Source organism: Dipteris shenzhenensis, chromosome 25 (genome assembly GCF_047967505.1).
Source record: "Dipteris shenzhenensis isolate YYH24624 ecotype China chromosome 25, Dip_SZ_1.0, whole genome shotgun sequence".
Classification (NCBI taxonomy): Eukaryota; Viridiplantae; Streptophyta; class Polypodiopsida; order Gleicheniales; family Dipteridaceae; genus Dipteris; species Dipteris shenzhenensis.
In genome coordinates, this window is record NC_141620.1 from 51,734,513 (window position 1) to 51,752,493 (window position 17,981).

Sequence of the window (17,981 nt, forward strand, 5' to 3'; positions counted from 1 at the left end):
TAGAAAGATAAAATTCACCATGATCACACCCAGGAGATTTTACTGAAAACTGGAAGCTGGGTGCCACAAAAAGAACTGAGGTGTTCCCCCCGCCCCGCTACCCCCTCCGCTCACCCCCGCCCCGCTACCCCCTCCGCTCACCCCCGCCCCGCTACCCCCCTCCGCCCCAGCCCGCTACCCCCTCGCTCCACTCCGCTCACCCCCGCCGCCAGTCCGCCCCCTCACCCCTCGCCACCCGCCCCGCCCCCTCCCGCCTCTCCGCCCTCCCGTTCCACCTCCGCCTTCCCCTCCCGCCCTCACCCCCGCCCCCCCCCCGTTCATTCGCCCCACCCCGCCCCCTCCGCCCCTCCATTCCCCCCCGGCCCCCGTCCGCCACCTCGTCCCCGCTCCGCCTCTCCCCCGCCCCCGCTTCTGCTCCCGCCGCCCCACCTCACCAGTCTCCCGCCTCCACGCCTTCACCTCGTGCCACCTCCGTTCCCGCCACACCCAGGCTCCACCCTCCCGCTTCTACCTCCCCCCGTTTTTGGGTGACAGCCTCTTCCTCATCGCGGAAGCCTCGCAGTTTGTCTTGGCGATATGGCGGCTCCCTGCCCTTGCGGATCCACCTGTTGCCATACTCTGGTTTGGTTTTTCTCTCATTGGCTTATGCTTTCTGAATTTCTTTCAACGCTGTTGTTTGGACTTCTTCTTGGTCCTTCCATCGAAGAGCTTACCCCTTCACTTCTTTCTTTGCTTGTGGTGTCTCCTAAATTGGTCCTTTTTTTTCAAGAAAGAGACTTCTATTAAGTAAGAGAAAACACCCGCGAGAGCAAGCTCACGGAATACATCATGTAACCATGAGGATAAATAAACCCCCTCAAAATGAGGTGGAAAACAACCAAGGCTGAGGCTGAAAGTGCCACCTCAACCCTGTAAGAGTCTCAGAGAAGAAAGGAGAATCCTTCCATTCCCTGAAGAAAGAAGCTCTCCTAGCTGAGGCTGCACGGGAGTCTCCCTACATGCTCGTCCATACGGCCATCAAAGTATGTATGGTGTCTATCCAGATACTAGCCAATGTGTGCGAGGGGGGATGAACCTGAGTTCCCTCCGATGCCTCTGTGCATCTAGCTCTCCAGATATGCCAAGCTGCTATGCTCGCCAATATCTCCCAAGAGGTATCCATAGAGGCATGTACTGCTACAAAAGGAAGGTGTGGTACCACATCCAAAGAATAGGACTCAACTTGATGACGTCGAATCAAAATGGCCCGAGAAGAGTCATGTCTCTCATAAAAGACATGAGGCCCAGTAAGAGAAATCCAAGCCACTGAGCCCCATGTCATAAAGAATGGGGAGTGCACAAAGTGACTGAAAATCCTGGCTACCCCCATCCAAATCATCCTCGCCTGTCTGCAATCCCATAAGCAATGCTGAATCGTCTCCAAAGCAGAGAGGCAACGAGGGCAAGTAGGGTCGGCTCCGAATCTGGATCTCCAAAGGTTCACAGCAATCCTTTTGATCTAGTCACCGCCATAACTTCTACACCCGATGCTTTCATTGGGTTTCGATCAAGATACACCCCGAACAATCACACAATTCATGCGGGTCGTGCTGCCTACCCTTCTTGTATGTTAGGAGCTTCACTTTCTTAGTCAAAGAGTTTTCATCATGACATGGGGTTCAGTTGCTTGGCTCTCCCTTTCAGGTCTTCAGGTATTTTACGAGAGGCACGACTCTTCTTCTGCTTTCTCGATTCGGTGACATTTAATTGAGTTATGCCTTTTGGATGATGTACCAATCTTACCTTTTAGAGCACTACATGCTTCGTTGGATTCTTCTTGGGAGATTCTAGCTAGCATTTCAGCATGGCATATCTGGAGAGCCAGATGTACAAGGGCCTTAGACCATTCCCAGGTCCACCCATCTCATACTTTAGCCAATTTTTGGACAAATACTATACATATTTTGATGGCCACCTGGATGAGCATACAAGGATCTTCTCGTGTGGCCTTTGCTAGGAGGGCTACGTTCCTTAGGGAATGGAGAGGCTCCCTTTCTTTTGGGATTCCTCTACAGGGTTGTGGTGGCATTTTCAGCCTCAGCCTTGGATTTTTTCTCTCCCCTTTTGAGGGGGGTTTTTTGGCCATCTTGAGGCCTTATTTCATGCACTGCATGTTGTATTTCCGCATTGAGCTTGCGTTTTTCATACTTAATATAAGTTGTTTTCAAGAATAAAAAGAGATGCAAGGTTCTTGAATGGATCTCAGCCAAACTCTCTTGCTAACCATGTCCTCCTGGCCATGTCTTGGTACATAGTCTCTTGCTGGTGTTTTCGCAAGGGATGCATGGGGCAGCTCAGATGCTTGATGCACAATTTCTTGTGGGCAAGAATGGATAGCACTCGAGAACACTAGAGCTTGGCAAATGATGATTCTACCCAAGGAAGAGGGAGGACTACGCGTCATCAATTTAAAGATGCAGAGAAGAGCCTTGTTGGGAAAGCTTGTTGTGCATGGTCCCACCCTAGCTTGCTAGCCCTAGAATTTCTTGCTTCGGCGAGAACTTCTCGGGAACACCTCCCCATGGGAGGAAAGTGGCAATAGTCTCATCTATGGATCTTCTCAAAGGCTCCCCTCATAGGGAAGGGCTCACCATTGATGAGGAGCTTTGATCCCACCCCAGCTTGCTAGCCCTGGAATTTCTTGCTTCGGCGAGAACTTCTCGGGAACAACCCCCCATGGGAGGATAGTGGCAATAGTCTCATCTATGGATCTTCTCAAAGGCTCCCCTCACAGAGAAGGGCTCACCGTTGATGAGGAGCTTACATAGGGTAGGGCAATGTTTGGTTAGTGGACTCATTTGTGAGTTTCTCTGAAGTGTGGAGCTTAGGCATTTCTTGCTTTCCCTTGAGCATGAAGCGGAGTTCTCATTCAAGGTGGTAGATAAGATGGATTTAGATCTAGATCTCTCTACCAAGGCTACCGTTTTTGTCGCTTTTCCTTACCTCTTTGTAGCTAAGGTAATGAGTCATTTCCTTCATTCACAGACACAAATCACGGGATCCCATTAAGAATGACAATGATTCTGAACTTGCGCATGACACAACGATATTCCTAGCGTCCTCTCTCAGGAACTTACAATGCTCAAGGACAGATTTGGAGGACTTTAGACTCGCAGCCATGCACTCATCAGCTGCCACAAACCATTGCATTTTGAGTCTATAATGCAGATACACTAGGATGGGGGATTGAGCTTAGATTTTGATGAATAGAGAGGGGTACCACTACTAGATATTTGGGATGCCAGGTAGGTGTGGATGTGGCCTTCACCTAGCTCTTTGCTTTGGTTATGGAGAACATCATAAGGAAGCTGCTCTATTGTAGCTCCATATAGCCTTATAGGGACCTAGCCTATGATGTATACTAAGGCCTTTCATCACTTCTTTGACAAGGTAAGGCATATTATCCTTGACCACTGTCTTTACATGTCTGTCCATAAAGTGCTCAACACCTCAGTTCTTTTCTTTTTTTTTTTGCCGAAAAAACAGTGCTAATTATATTACTTCGAGAACAAGATACAAAAGGTCAGCTTGTAGCTGACGGGCTGCGTTCACAAATCGGACACAGCCCTAAAAGGTAACACAATAAATCACTCTCTCACGTCGGGATAAGGCGAGTGTGAATGAACAGCCATTGGGGTGGTGAGTAGCGCCACCGAAGGCCCTGCGAAGTCTGCTCGAAGAAGAGGCCCTGAGTGTTCCAAGTCCGAAGGAAGCGTCTCCACTTCTCTTGACCGGACCGGGAATCTCCCTGAATCTGGTCCCACTGGCCTCTGAGGGTATGAATAATCTCGCACCAAATAATCAGTCATGATCTGGGCAGTCGATAAGGAGGTGCCACCGAGGATCTGCGCGCAATGCGAGGTCCAAATGTGCCACCCTGCTATGCTGCTAATAATCTCCCAGACTGGCTGCCTCTCCTGAACTCCTGTATCCGCCTCTGCTAGGTGCTGCGGGATACCCTCGAGCAGCCTCCATGTACCCTGCGTGATAAGGAAAGTGGGGTCCTGCTAGCATGCCTCGAATAAGTGATGTAGACCAGGTGCGGTGCTGCACCAACAGAACGCGCCCCACGTGATCAAGCCTAGCTCTGGTGCTGCGCGAGTGAGAATCCCGAAGGTCCACCTCCACACTTCCTGGGCGCGAGTGCAGCTCCACAGGCAGTGCTTTGGTGACTCCTCAACCTCATGGCAGATCTGACAGCGTCCGTCCTGGCCTATCTGTCTCAACCAGCTCCCCACCGGAAGACCTTTGTGGGCGAGAAGCCACAGGAAGTAGGAGATCTTCCGCGGCCGCCAGCTCTCCCACAAGGCCTTCCAGAAGGCCTGCAAAAAGAACCTGGAAATACCCTGTGCATACCAACTGGGCCGCTGGGTGGGGGGGCGGCTCTGCATCCTCCCAAGAACTCGCCTGCCCAAAGTCGTGCTGTAGGCAAAGAAGGAGGTCGGCCCCTGTCCTGTCACAACCTCTGGCCAGCTCCACTCTCCTGGGTCCCACTCAAGCTCTGACAAGGCCCGCGCCCCTCCCAGAGCCAGAGTCGCCAAAGCTGCAGCTGATCCTGCTCAATGCTAGGATTGGTACGCCAGACCTTCCCCAAAAGGCCTACGATCCGAACCCTCTGCCATGGGAGTAGGGGGTCTATGAGTGCATCCTCTCTCCTGAGTCGTCCATCCCCCATAACCGCGAAGAAAGAAATAGAGGAGTCGTCCAAACGTCCTGCGACCACCAGTGGGATGCCACGGGGGGTGAACTGTCCCAGCCAACGGTCGTAACCAGGCATGAGGATCTGAGGCTCAGGTGGAACCAACCAATCAGCTGGGATCGCGCCGTCGATCTCCGTGCGTCTCGCCTGGGCTCCACGAGCACCTCCAGCTGCGTCTGCGAGATCAGCCGTCTCCAAATATCTGTACGTGTCCCTCCAAACTCGAAGGGACCGGGCTGGCCCCCTCATCCAACCATCCCACCTGATATGTGATCTCTCCCCCAACTGAAGGCCCTCGGCATCTCTGACCTGATCATTCCAGATAAGCGGCTGGCGATCAATCTCCTCCTGACAGCGGGGAGGGGACTGAATGAGACTGAGGCGGAGCCGCCTCCAAACCATGAGGAGGCTATGAACGAGTGGGGAACGGGGCTGAGTAAGCGGGGCGGAAGTGAAGATCCACCTGAGGGACGGGAGCCACTCTCCACCTCATCGCGGGACACAAGAACCGACCCCCTGCTGAAGTAGCATCTTCCACGTCTGTCCCCCCGGGGTCAAACCGCGGATGACTAACTTACCTAACAAGGCCTGACTCTGCAGCTCTGGATCGATGACTCCCAGGCCTCCCTCAGCCTGCGGAAGAATAACTGTCTGCCAAGCAACCCTGGCTCTGGTATCTCTGAGGCCATCCTCCCCGGACCAAAGGAAGTTCCGAACCAGCCTCCTAAGCTATGCCACACTGGATCTCGAGAAACACCAACAGGAAGCCACATACCAAGCCGTGGCAAGGAGGACTTGGTTGACTACCAAGGCACGACCTGCAAGGGAAAGCTTAGCAGTGCTCCAGAAAGCCAGCTTCCGTCGGATGGAGTCTAGCACCGGGAGAAACTGCTGAGCTGGCGTGATGTCCAGGCCGACCTGAAAACCCAGGTATCTAGCTGTCTGTCCCCGCGGGATCCACCTGAAACCCAAAAACCTCCCCCACTGAGAACGCGCCCCGGGGTCTGTGAGGAAACCAACTGATTTGTTCCAGTTGATTTTCGCACCAGCAGCCGAACAGAAAACCTCCAGGGCCATCCTCACCCTCTCCAGCATCAACTCATCGTCCTGGACATACAGGGCTGTGTCATCCGCGTACTCCGAGTCCAAGAGCTCCGTGTCCTCCCGGAGGGGAAGGCGAACACCCTTGATCCCTGTAGACCTCGCCCGGAGGTAATAAGTCATAGCCTCGGCGAAGAAGAGAAACAGGTAAGGGGCAAGGGGGCAGCCCTGACGCACTGATCTCTCCAAGCTAAAACGCTCACCCATCCTGCCTCCAATGATGACTCTGCTAGAGGCTGTCCTGTACAAAGCTGAAATACCCTGAATCCAACCTGCTGGGAAACCTAGCCGCTCCAGAGTCCCCTCCAGAAAGGACCAGTCCACCCGATCGTAGGCCTTCTCAAAGTCGAGAAGTAGGATGGCAAGGTGTGATCCGCTGTGCTGAGCTCACTCCGCCGCCTCTGAAAAGGTGAAGACATTATCCAGGATACTGTGATCCTGGACAAAGCCTGTCTGAGTGTCGTGAATGAGGTCTGGAAGTAGAGGCCGAACTCTGGCGCTGATCATCTTGGCTAGGATTTTGTAGGCAGTGGTAAGGAGAGTGATCGGGCGCCACTGACGGATCTCCTGTCTATCTCCTCCCTTCGGGATGAGGCAAATCAGTCCCGAGGAGAGGCTCTCTGGCATATAACCGCTGCTAAAAATCCTCTGAAGAGCTGCTAAGAGGGGCTGATGGATCTGGTCCCAGAAGGAGGTGAAGAATGCCCGGGATAGCCCATCCTCACCTGGGCACTTCTGTCCATCGATGGCCATCAAGGCCTCCAGCATCTCATCCGTGGTAAACGGTGCCAACAGCGTCGCCTGCATGCTAGGCTGGACCAAGGAAGGAGTGTGTCTCCACACCTCCTCACAGGCACGACGAGTGCGAGGAGCAAGCGGCTCCTGCTGGAAAAGGGTCCTGTAGAAGTCGGTGGCCAATCCCAAGACCTCTCCCGGATCCGTGACGATGTGTCCCGCCGCTGTCCTGAGACTCCGAAGCTAATCACCTGCAGCTCTCTGGCCATGTGTCCTGAAGAACTCCCTGCACATCCGGTCACCCTTCCGAGCCCAGAAGGAGAGAGAGGCATGATAGGAAAACTCTGAGCGACGCTGGAGTGTCTCCTCAAGAAGGGCTCTGGCTCGAAGGGCCTGGGTCCGAAGCTCCTCCGAGCCCGGGGATGCCTGCTGGAGCCGCTGAATGGAGGCGAGGTCTCTCCGAAGGGCTCTCTCTCTACCCCACCACTCCTGTCGAACCTGTAGGGCTGCGAGCTGGCAGATCTGGCTGGACTCCTGCAACGCCTGCGCCACCGAATCAACCAAATCCGCGCACTCGCCCCAGTCTCTATCCCAAAGACCGCAAATACTGCTGCGCACGTCCTCCCTCGAGAAAATGGAGTCGGGAATCCGGCATGAGCGGGGGGGAAGGGCCTGAGCTGCCGAATCTAATGATAAGAGCACCGGCGCATGGTCGGAGAGTGTCGTCCCTGGAACTATACCGGCCTGACCGCCTCTGCTGATGGCCCAATCACTAACATAGAATCTATCCAGCCTCTCCAGGAGTCTGCCTCCTTCCCTGCGGAAACCCCACGAGAAGTCCAAGCTCCCGTGCCAACGCCGGAAGGACGGGTCTCGCCAACAGTCCCTTCCTCATGTCGCAAAGATAAAAGAGTCCCAAGCGGACTGCTCTGCCTGAGACATACTTGTAAACTCCGGTCCTCTGCCCTGCAACCCCCGCTACCTCTCCCTCCCTACCACGCTCCCTCTCTCCCTACCCCGCTAGCTCCCCCTCCCTTCTTCGCTGCCTCTCCCTCCCTACCCCGCTCCCTCTACCCCTTGCTCCCCCTACCCGCCTCTACCACCTACCCCGCTGCCCTCTCCCCTCCTCTCCCTACCCACCCACTGCCCCTCCTTTCTCTCCCCCTTCTCACTCTACTCCCCGCTCCTCCTACCCCACCTCCCTTGCCCTCCCCCGCCCCTTCCTTCTGCCCCTGCCTATGCTTCACCACCTCCCTCCCTCCCCCTCACCCCTCTTCATCCCCTGACGGAACAAGAGAGAGATTTTCTCTCTCTCGCAGCAGGTTGTTGGACGGACAGAGCAATCTCGTGTTCATGTCGGCCCTTCCACCTTGATTGTCCAATGGGTTCCCATTCAGCCAGTTCTCGATCGCTTCCACCAGCCGCAAAAACAGTTACCTTTTCCAAAGACGGCTTCAGCAGCTCAAGACAGACTCAGAGCAGGAGTATCAGGATCTCCGATGCCTTATACACGGATGAGACCCTCACAGAGGCAGTCTTGGAGATCTGGGTTTCTCACATGCAGGGGGGGTGGCCGGTCCTTCACATGTGGCCACAGCACTTGCCAGTATCAGCGACTTTTATCACTCCGTTGCTAGTGCTCGGCGAGGTGAGGTACTCAGGAGGGAGATTAGTATTCGTCGGCAGTTGGCAGCCTTGCAGAGGGAGGAGCAGAAATGACCATCAGATGCTTGGGTATAGGAGCACCTTGCTACGGCAAGGGTTCACTTGCAGACATTGCTTGATCAGAGAGCAGAGTATGCCTTCCGTGCACGGGAGTCCTTTTGGATACAGATGGGAGGGAGAGTCAATAAACACTTTTTCTCTACACTTGGTCCCAAACATAGTAGAGAGAGTGTCAAGCAGCTTATTGACTTTGACGGTGTTTTGCAGTCTCATTTGGATACCGTCATGCACTTAGCGACAACTTTCTATGCCTCCCTTCTTTCCGCAGATCTTGACACATAGGCCAGAGATGTGGCTAGAGATGAGATTTGGTAGAGTTTACGTGTGTTGGTCACACCAGAGATGATATGCTCACTTGATGCACGCTTTACCAACATAGAGTTCAAGAGTGCTCTCTCCGCCCTTCATAAGGGCAAATGCCCTAGTTTCGATGGTCTTACTCCTTTTTTTACAGCCTTTTGGGATATGATAGGTGATCATATTACTTCAGTCCTGCAGGGCATTTGGGACTTGGGTGAGATGCCTCACTCACTGACCGAGGGACTCATACACCTTATCCCGAAAGGTGGCAACAGGAATTTTGTATCCCATTGGAGACCCATCACTCTTTTGGGCACTCTGTACAAAATCCTAGCCAAGGCGATAAGCATCCGGTTGTAGCCTCTTCTTCCAGACCTCATCCATGATACTCAGACAGGCGTCGTGCATGGCAAGAGCATATTTGATAATATATTTTCCTTTTGGGAAGCCACAGAGTGGGCTATGCAGAGCGGGTAGAGGCTGGCAGTTCTACTCCTGGACTTTGAGAAAGCCTATGACAGAGTAGATTGGGGTTTGCTTGAGGGCACTCTTCTACGGTTTGGATTTTCAGATGCATGTATTAGAGGGGTGGCCTCCCTTTACAGATCAGCCCACAACCAGGTTTTGATTGGAGGGGTAAGGGGTGACAGGTTTCTGATTTCCAGATCAATTTGCAGGGAGGCTCTTTAGCCCCCTTCCTCTTTCTCTTTGTGGCAGAAGCTATGAGTATCTTCCTTAGATCTCAGACTGAGCTTTATGGGTTGAGGTTGCCCTTGAGACAGGAGCAAGAGCTTTTTGACTATGAGTTGGCTGATGACACTGCTATTTTTATTGAGGCCTCTTCGCAGTCATTTGATTCTTTCCGGACAGCCTTGGATATTTTTTGCTCAGCTGCAGGGGCACACATTAATTGGCATAAATCCTTTGGCTTTTGGATCAGTGATGAGGACTCTCCAGGTTGGGGAGTTGACTTTGGCTTTCTTGGATTTAGAGGGGTGTTCCTGTCAGATATTTGGGATGCCAGGTAGGATTGGGCATGTCTCCAGCACAGCAGTTTGCCCTAGTACTTGAAAGTATAGGAAAAAGCTCCTTTTTTGGAGCTCAGCCAAACTCGACCTTGCCTCTAGAGTTGTGTTAGTGAACCAGGTTCTCTTGGCCACTGCCTGGTTTGTGTGTTCTTGTTGCTGCCGGTCTAGGGATTGCATCACTCAGCTCATTAGACCAGTCAGGAATTTTTTATGGAGTGGACTTGATGGCACGACGAATGTTACAGCGAGGGTGGCCAGGGAGACCATTATTCTCCCTACTTGGGAAGGGGGCCTTAATATCATTGACCTGGACTTGCAGTGCAGGGCATTGCTTTGTAAGGTGGTGGTGCGGGGACTCATGCCTAGGCAGGAACCTTGGAAGGATTTCTTTTTTGGACGCATTCAGGCTTGCACTCCTCATCCATGAAAGTCGCCGAATCAGCCAGTGTCGCAAAAGAGTTCCTGAGAAGCAAGTCTGGCCGAGGAGTGCGAAGAAGACCTGCACTCGTGGAGGAAGGAGGAGAAGGACCTGCCAAGCCTCTATCAGCAGATCTGGAGCTGGGAGCTGAGGAGGCCTATGGCTGGGGGCTGAAGAAGGATCTATAGTCCTCATCTGTGCAAACACTCCCTCAGCTGTGGCATGAAGAGTCTGAGGGGGAGAAGCATCAGTAGCCCCCTGGTGATTAGAAATGAAAATGACTGGGGCTGGTGTATCTGAAGTCCCCTCCTGATGTGGAACTGTAGTATCTGGGGCTGCAACAGTATCCCCCTTTGGAGTCTGGATGGCATCTGTATGAACCGGATCAAGGGTCTCCTCTTGAGGTAAAGGAGCCACTTTGACTACTCTCCAACGTGGTACTGGGAGGGCTACAGGCTTTGGGCGCCCTGCTGTCCTTGGTGGTCTTGGGGTGCGCGAAGTAGGGCGCCCTGCTCCTCTTGGATGTCCTGGAGTGCGTGGTACAAGCCGCAGGGAAGGTGCAGACGGGGTAGTACGTGAAGGAGCCGCACCAGAAGACCTCTTGGGTCTTTTTCTCTTCCTTGGGCAATCTCTGGCAAAGTGCCCAAGGGTCCTGCAAATCCTGCACTGCTGATCCTATCTATCTGCAATCTTGATTCTCTGTCGAAAGAGAGCCATCTGGATGTTGAATCATGATGTGGTCATCTGAGATGTTAGGGTCAGAGACAATGACCCTAACTCGAGGCACCCCGTCCGCTCTAACTGCCTCTGCTGAGGAAGAAGGCATGCAAGGAAGGGGGGGAATCTCAGTGACCACTCCGAAAGTGGCTCCGATAGTAGCAAGAAGTCGATGGTAAACATGAGGAAGACCAAGAAACCTGATGAACAATGATGTGACCTGATTGTCCTCCTCGACTGGATCAAAGCCCAAGGTGTAGGGCAAAAGAAAAATCCTCCTCGAACCCAAAGCCAGGGGATTAGCTTTAAGAACAAGGGCCGTGGACTCGTGGGAGTCAAAAATCACTTGGAAGAATCCACGTCCCAGAAGTCGAATATCCCTGAGGTGTGGGGCGAGATCTCCTGGTAATGCCGCCAACATCCAATCTCTAGCCTGTGATTTGGAAGGATGTGACCCAAAGGGCGGGCGAAAAGTGATGTGGAGCCCTCTAATTCCACATCTTTCTTGAGCTGCTGAAACTCGTCTTCTAAGAAAATGATGGTTCTTGCGGCCGGTGGAAGTGGACGAAGATTGGCTGAATGGGGATCCATTCGCCAATCGAAGTGAAAAGGCCGATTCCAACATTGTTGAAGCTCCGTCTGTGAAACTACTGCCCAGGACGCCGTGAAGCGGGCGTAGGAAGGAGGAGAAAAGGAGAGGGTAGGAATGAGGGGGAGGGACGGAGAGGAGAAGTGAAGGGGAGGGGGGAGGGAGGGCAGCGGGTGGGGAGAGGGAGGGGGCGGGAGGGCTGGCAGGGGCAAGAGGGAGAGCGGGGAGGAGGAAGGGAGGGAGGAGGGAGAGGGGGCTGGGAGAGAAGGAGAAGCAAGGGGAGGGAGAGGGCGGGCAGCGAGGGTGAGGGGGAGGGAGAGAGAGGGAGAGAGGGCTGGCTGAGAGAGGGAGAGGGGGGGGCAGCAGCTCACGGGGAGAGGAGCAGCTCAATCTCGTCCGTCCTTGTTTCTGATCAACCTGATTGGTATCGTATTTGGCCTGACCATCGAGGGAATTAGCATGAAGAAGGTGACTCAAGAGGTGGAGCTTGAACATTCAGTAGACCTATGTTTATCATTGATGTGGACAAATATGAGAGTCCATTCCCTCCTCCCCCTATTCCAAAGAGAAGAAGACGCAGCTGAAGGAGGTCTTCAGCAGGAACATCCATGGTGCCACAAACCTTCGAACATCTTCTCTCCCCCCTAGATTCAAGAGGGAGGAAGTGCTAGTGCCCCCGCCCCTACAACGATCAAGAGAAGACGAATTTGATACACAATCCCACATCCCGGTGGAGATTCTGATCTCCTTGCAGCACCCTTTCCAATCTTGTGTAATGACAGGAGTCCCCCCAAAATGCCCCTCTGTGAGGAGGAAAAGTTAGAGGATCATCAGGCAGGAGAGTTGGAGAATGACACAAGGAGGAAGAGTCAAGCGATGAAGATCAGCCCTATACCTTCTGTGAGCAAATGGATATGCTCAGAGAGGTGGATCCAACAGCAGCGAAAGACTATGAACAGAGTATCAAACAACTCGAGAGAAGGGAGACACACATAATCAAACAAGCCCATTCCATGGCAGGCAGGTTTGAAATGTAAATCCGTCAGAAAAAAACTACTCGAAGAGCTGCCAAGGATTATATCTTGATGACCCAAAAAGCTGCAGCAATGGCGAGTCATCAGGCTCGGTTGCTGCAGGTTGAGACCCAGCTTCAGAATGCTAGTTCCCAAAAGTGGAAGACTTGATTCAAAAAGTGTTGCAATTTGCCCAAAAGGGAAAGACTCCATTCAAAGAAGAAATGTTGTGAATTGAGATGGCCGAGTGGGAGCACTTTCTTAGAGGCAGAGGATTAGGATTCTCGAGAAATAGCTGGCTGACCACAGAGAGGACTCAGCCAAGGAAATTGACCAATTTGAAGCAAACGTTGGAGCAGAACAGCTGTCCCTAATGACCTGCTGAATATGCCTTTTGTGAGGACATGGTATTTGAAATGGCTTCCTCATGAGTGTTGAATGTTGGGCCTCATCTGACATACATTGAAGAGAGAGGCAGAAAATTCGTTGCGGAAAGGATAATCTATAAAAAATGAGTATGATGAGCCCAAGTTGAAGGCGAGGCTTGACCCAGGTAGTCTAAAGAATCACCTTTGCAGTACGAGAGGTGAATGATGCAACCTTACCATTAATCATCAGGTTGGAGAACCCTTTGGAAGGGCTGCAAAGTGGTTTGGAAAGGTGGGAATCATGGAGGGGAGGCATGGGGTGCAGGAGGGGATCGAGGGCATTTGTCATCTCATGGGGGAGATGTTGCAGCCAACTTTGCGGAAGAACACTATGCCTTTCTGTCTTGCACTTCAGATTTTTCAATGGGGACCCGAACTCTAGGCACTCCATCTGCTGCTGCAACTGCAGAGGAGAGGTAGTCAAAAGCTTGGGAATTTGGAGAACCTGCTGGAAGGCCTCTCCAGTAGAGTCAAGGAGCTTGAAGTATACTTTGGAAAGGCCTGGGAGCGAATGGTGAGGAGGCAACACGAGTGGTTCTTGGCAACCAGATCAAATTGTAAGTGATAAGGATACGTAAAGGCCTTCCACCTCTTCCAATGGTGGAAAGAGAGCTAAGTGCTTGGATGGATGTGGCGACCTGAATGGCATGAAAACCCAATTAGAAAAGCCCCTACCAAGGAGTCTGATGTCTTTGAGGTGCGATACTTGATTGGCTTGTGATTCTATCTTTCTCTAAGTGGGAGAGCCAAACACTCTTCCTATCAGAGTATGTCCATATTTTGCAGTGATGTCCTCCTAGAGAACCCTGAGTTCGTCTTGTTTGAAAGAGAGGATTTTCCTGGATGCTGGATGTGAGGGTGTAGCAGCCGTTGCCATTATACCTCAGGGATGAAAGGGATGAAAGGGCCGACTCAAATCTTGATTGAAACAATACGACTCCTGCTAAAGGAAAAAGGGGTAGGGAGAGAGAGCATGTGTGCGTGCGTGCATGCATGCGTCATGTGTGTGTGCATGTCTGTGTGAGTCAGGTGAGTCTGGCTGTGTGAAAAAATTTCAGTGTGCCTGTGTGAAATTATGTGTGTGTGTGTGGGCTTGTGAAAATATGGAAGGGTATCTAGGTGAATGAAAGTGTGTGTGTGTGGTGTTTGAGTGTGAGGTGAGAAATTAGCACACACCTGTCTGTGAGTGTTTGTGCGTGTGTGATTGAGTGTTTGCAAGGAGATAGACTACACAATGTGGATGGACATTCCCATCATTCATGCAAGTTGTAATGCCATTTTCTAAGCACATAGTGGAGATGGGCCAGGGACAGAGTTGGAATAGCCGTTGTATGAGTTTTAACAGAAGGCTAAACATAGGTGAATAGAGTGAGATAGCAGTTGCTGGCAAATAAGCAAATGGTTCTTGTCACATATGTTTGGTTTCTCTGGAATTTCTCCAATGTTAAGAAACCGTCTGAGAAGCTATTTATCTGGTGCAGTTTAACTAGACCAGGCAACCTTCAAAAGAAGGATCATCTCACCATGGTTGAGAAGAGGGTGGACTTGCTTTAACAGAGTGGAGCAGTCAGTTGTGCTAGAGATTAAAAATGTACTGACTAAGAAAATTTCTTCTTTGTTTTGTTCTAGTAGGGCTGTGTTATAATATAGAAGAATTTAGGTTGCAGCTTCCAGTGAAATACATCTGCCAGGTCATTTATAAGTTATACCAAGCATATGTTTTGCAATGGAAAGAGTGATAATGGTAAGATGAAGGTGGGTAATAATGTGCATGTTATCTTTGAGTTTGGAGGTAAAGTTTAATAATATGGGCAATATTTTGTCTAAAAAGAACAAGAGTCAAAGCAGGGAGCCTGAATTTTCTTGCCAGTATTCTAGCATCATATCATGACTTTCTAAATCTTTTATGCCTGCAAGGGTTGGTTAATTAATACTTTTAGTCTTACTGATTTGTGCACCTGCAGCATCCAGCAATTGAGGAGTGCACAGTCATTGGCTTACCAGATAAGGAGTTTGGAGAGGCTGTTTGTGCACTCATAGTGTTATCTCAGGAAAAGTCTGAGGATGGGAAATTCAAGAAGTCTCGTGCTATATTGACACTACAAGAACTTCAGCAATGGGCGAAGGAAAAGCTAGCTTCATATAAAGTATGCTGCTTGCTTTGCTATCTTTTACTAAAATTTTACTTTTGAGAGTACGATTTTTTGCCATAATGGCCCGTGGGTGTTGTTATGACATGAAGTGATAATAAACTGAGCTGTGTACACAGTTTTGTTGCAAAGGCAAGAATGAAAGCTCAACAACAAGGAGTGCTCAAAGTCAATGGGCTGGCAAAGGTGTTCAGAAGAACACGGCTCTTTGGGTAATAGGGGAAAAAGTGTAATTGGAGAGAGAGTGTGAATGCTGATATGACAATATGTACCTGTTCATAGCTGAAGGCCAGATCTCTGAGAGTTGAATGAATTGCTTGTCCACCAACTTTTGTAGGTGTCTCTACATCCTCCTGAAGCTCCTTGGCAAAATGCGATATCTATGGAGGAAAGTAGCAGACTACGATATAAATATCTGGAGAGGAGGTGTTCCTGATCCAGATGCAGATGAATCTGGCATGTGGGTCATGTCTCTCTACCGTGATCATCCCTGTGAGATATGATCTATATAGAATTGCTACTCCATCGGATCCACATACTCCCCCACCCTCCCCGGTCTTATCCTAATAGGCAGACTCCCATGTGTATACACAAACTGATGGTTGTATACAAAACAATATCTCGTCTTGTGTACGATTCCAAGAAATTCGTGGCTTTGACTATAAGATACCATTACAGTTTCAAATGGTATAGGCCAAGGTATTGGTCCTATAGGTCTCATAGACCCTGCTTCCCTATGCGGGTGTGGCAAGTGACCCTCGCCTAGGTCCGGATCCTCGCGCACTACAGCCCACTTGCCCTCCTTACGTGTGGCGTCCCACTATAGTAAGAGGGTTTGTCTCTCCTCTACTTGTAGAGAAGTGAGGTCCTTGTCCATGTGTGTGTATATATATATATATATATAGAGAGAGAGAGAGAGAGAGAGTTTATTACAGTCTTCAGAACACTGACGGGTCAATGAGATTGTGAGAAACCTGATACAAGCCAGCTGAAAGGGTGGAGCTACTAATCGAGCATCTACACCCATACGAAAGAAAAAACTATATCCTACATAGTCATATCAAAATAGTAGTCATCTACAGTATCACCATTATCAACATCAGAGTGACTGTCATCAAGATACAAAGTAAAATTAAAATGTGCTCCAAGGTCACTGTGGTCCCTCCCTTGGCATTTGGTAGTTCAGCACATGAGTGCGACACTTGGCAGAGTAATCCTCCAGGAGTGAGGGAGCGATAGCATGAAATCAGAAATAGAGTGCTGCCAGACCCCTGTGGATGCAGTCACGGCTCTACGTCTAACAAGGGCAACAGTCACCCTTGTCGGTCGCGCTCCCACTCTGAACATGGAGGGAATGTCCCCAAGTGTAATCTGTGCATCAACCCTCTACTGATCTGTCGTGTCAATGGCTCTAGGTCCCGATCATGCCTAGGACCTGGAGGGGGGGAGTCTATGTGGTCCGGTTAGAAGAACTCCATAATCATGCTCTGAGAAGAGTCCGCCAGGGTACGCTCCTCCTGTCTCCGAGATCAGAGTAGGCACTCCCGATGCCTAACTGCCTCATGAATGAACGTGGCCAGGCACCTCTGATCTAGAAAAGAACCAAGAGCTATCTCTCTGAATAGACAATAAAATCGTCCTCTGATCTCATAGTAAACTGGGCACCTGAAGATGAAATGTTCCTCTGACTCAACCTCCTATAGGCCGCATAGAGTGCATATGCGTCTCTCCCTGGGTAGACCCTCTGCCCAACCACTCTCAATGCAGAGTCTATGTGAAGAGACCCGAAACTGCCCAATGGAGATCCTCAATGAATGGGGTAAGTAAGTCCGTGTATACCTTGGTGGGTCAATAAACCCCTGGTACGAGATATGTAGGCAATGATCTTTGTAGAAGCTGAGCTTCACTGGTAGCTCTTTCGGTTCCAACTAGGTCCGGAATGCGTGTAGCTGTAGAAGACCCCCGCGTAGGTCCAGAATGTGTGTAGCTGTAGAAGACCCTCACGTATGACCTGGTTGACCTCATGATACCAGAGTGGGAAAAACGGCGCATCAATGTTGTATTGAAAGGGAGGAAGTCTATCCATATGTAACCCCAATTGCTCAAACCATGTCACTGTGTCTGCATACAAAATCTCTGATCACCCCTCTGATAGCGCCATGGAGGAGGACAATGCTAACCTCAGTAATTTGTTGCATGCAGAGGTGTGATCTCCATATGCCCTGACTCAATATAAGTAGGTAATGACCTGATTTGCTGCATTGAGCTGTATCATAAGAACCACCGGATAATGATCGGAAGTGGTAACCCCTTGTGCAATGCATACCAAACCTCCTTTATCAAGTGCCCAATCATCAACATATAATTTGTCTATTGGTGCATGAATGAGAGTCTGCACAACCGCCTATTTGACTAAGAGAACTAGGGCGAATGCGGCAACGTGTGAAAGGCATCATTGAACCAAGCATCTTCTTTGCCCCACTGATTGAAAGAGAAAGGCATCTCAAAGCTGCTCTCTCTAGGGAATGAATGCTACCTTCCCTCCCCCCCTTTTTGTTCGAAGGCAACTCCACCATGTTGAAGTCTAGAGAATGAATGTCACCTTCCCTTCCCTTTGTTTTGTCTGAAGGCAACTCTACCATAATAAAGTCCCTCTTTTTATCTGAAGACGATTCCACCATGTTGAAGTCACCTCAATAATCCATGACTCTGCAATGGGGGCCCAAGAAGTAAGTTCCTTCCATTAAAAGACACGCACCGCTCTAATGTTAGGGGCATAGATGTTGAGAAGACCAACCTTATGTCCACCAACCAATAAGATGACCCACTGTGCTCTAGAGGGCATAATGATATTGTGTTCGACCAAAAGAGAAAGAAAAGATTCTGATATTGAAATGCGTGTTGTCCCCCTAGTGCCCAAAGCAAGAGATCAAAAAGTATGACTTGAGAGCAATTTAATTGACTTTGAGTAATCTTTGGCATTCCAACTTGTGTTCATGAAGAAAAGTATATCAATGGGGCCACTAGTGACACCTAGAT

General features: G+C 50.6%; 1 protein-coding gene across 1 annotated transcript in view; it reads left to right on the forward strand.

The window, feature by feature from the left end:
* Positions 1 to 17,981, forward strand: part of LOC147886035 (malonate--CoA ligase-like) — a 100,512-nt gene that overhangs the window by 65,138 nt on the left and 17,393 nt on the right. The window contains exon 14 of the mRNA XM_087396482.1: positions 14,757 to 14,939. Coding sequence (XP_087252608.1) covers positions 14,757 to 14,939 — 183 coding nt within the window. The remainder of the gene's footprint in view (positions 1 to 14,756; positions 14,940 to 17,981) is intronic.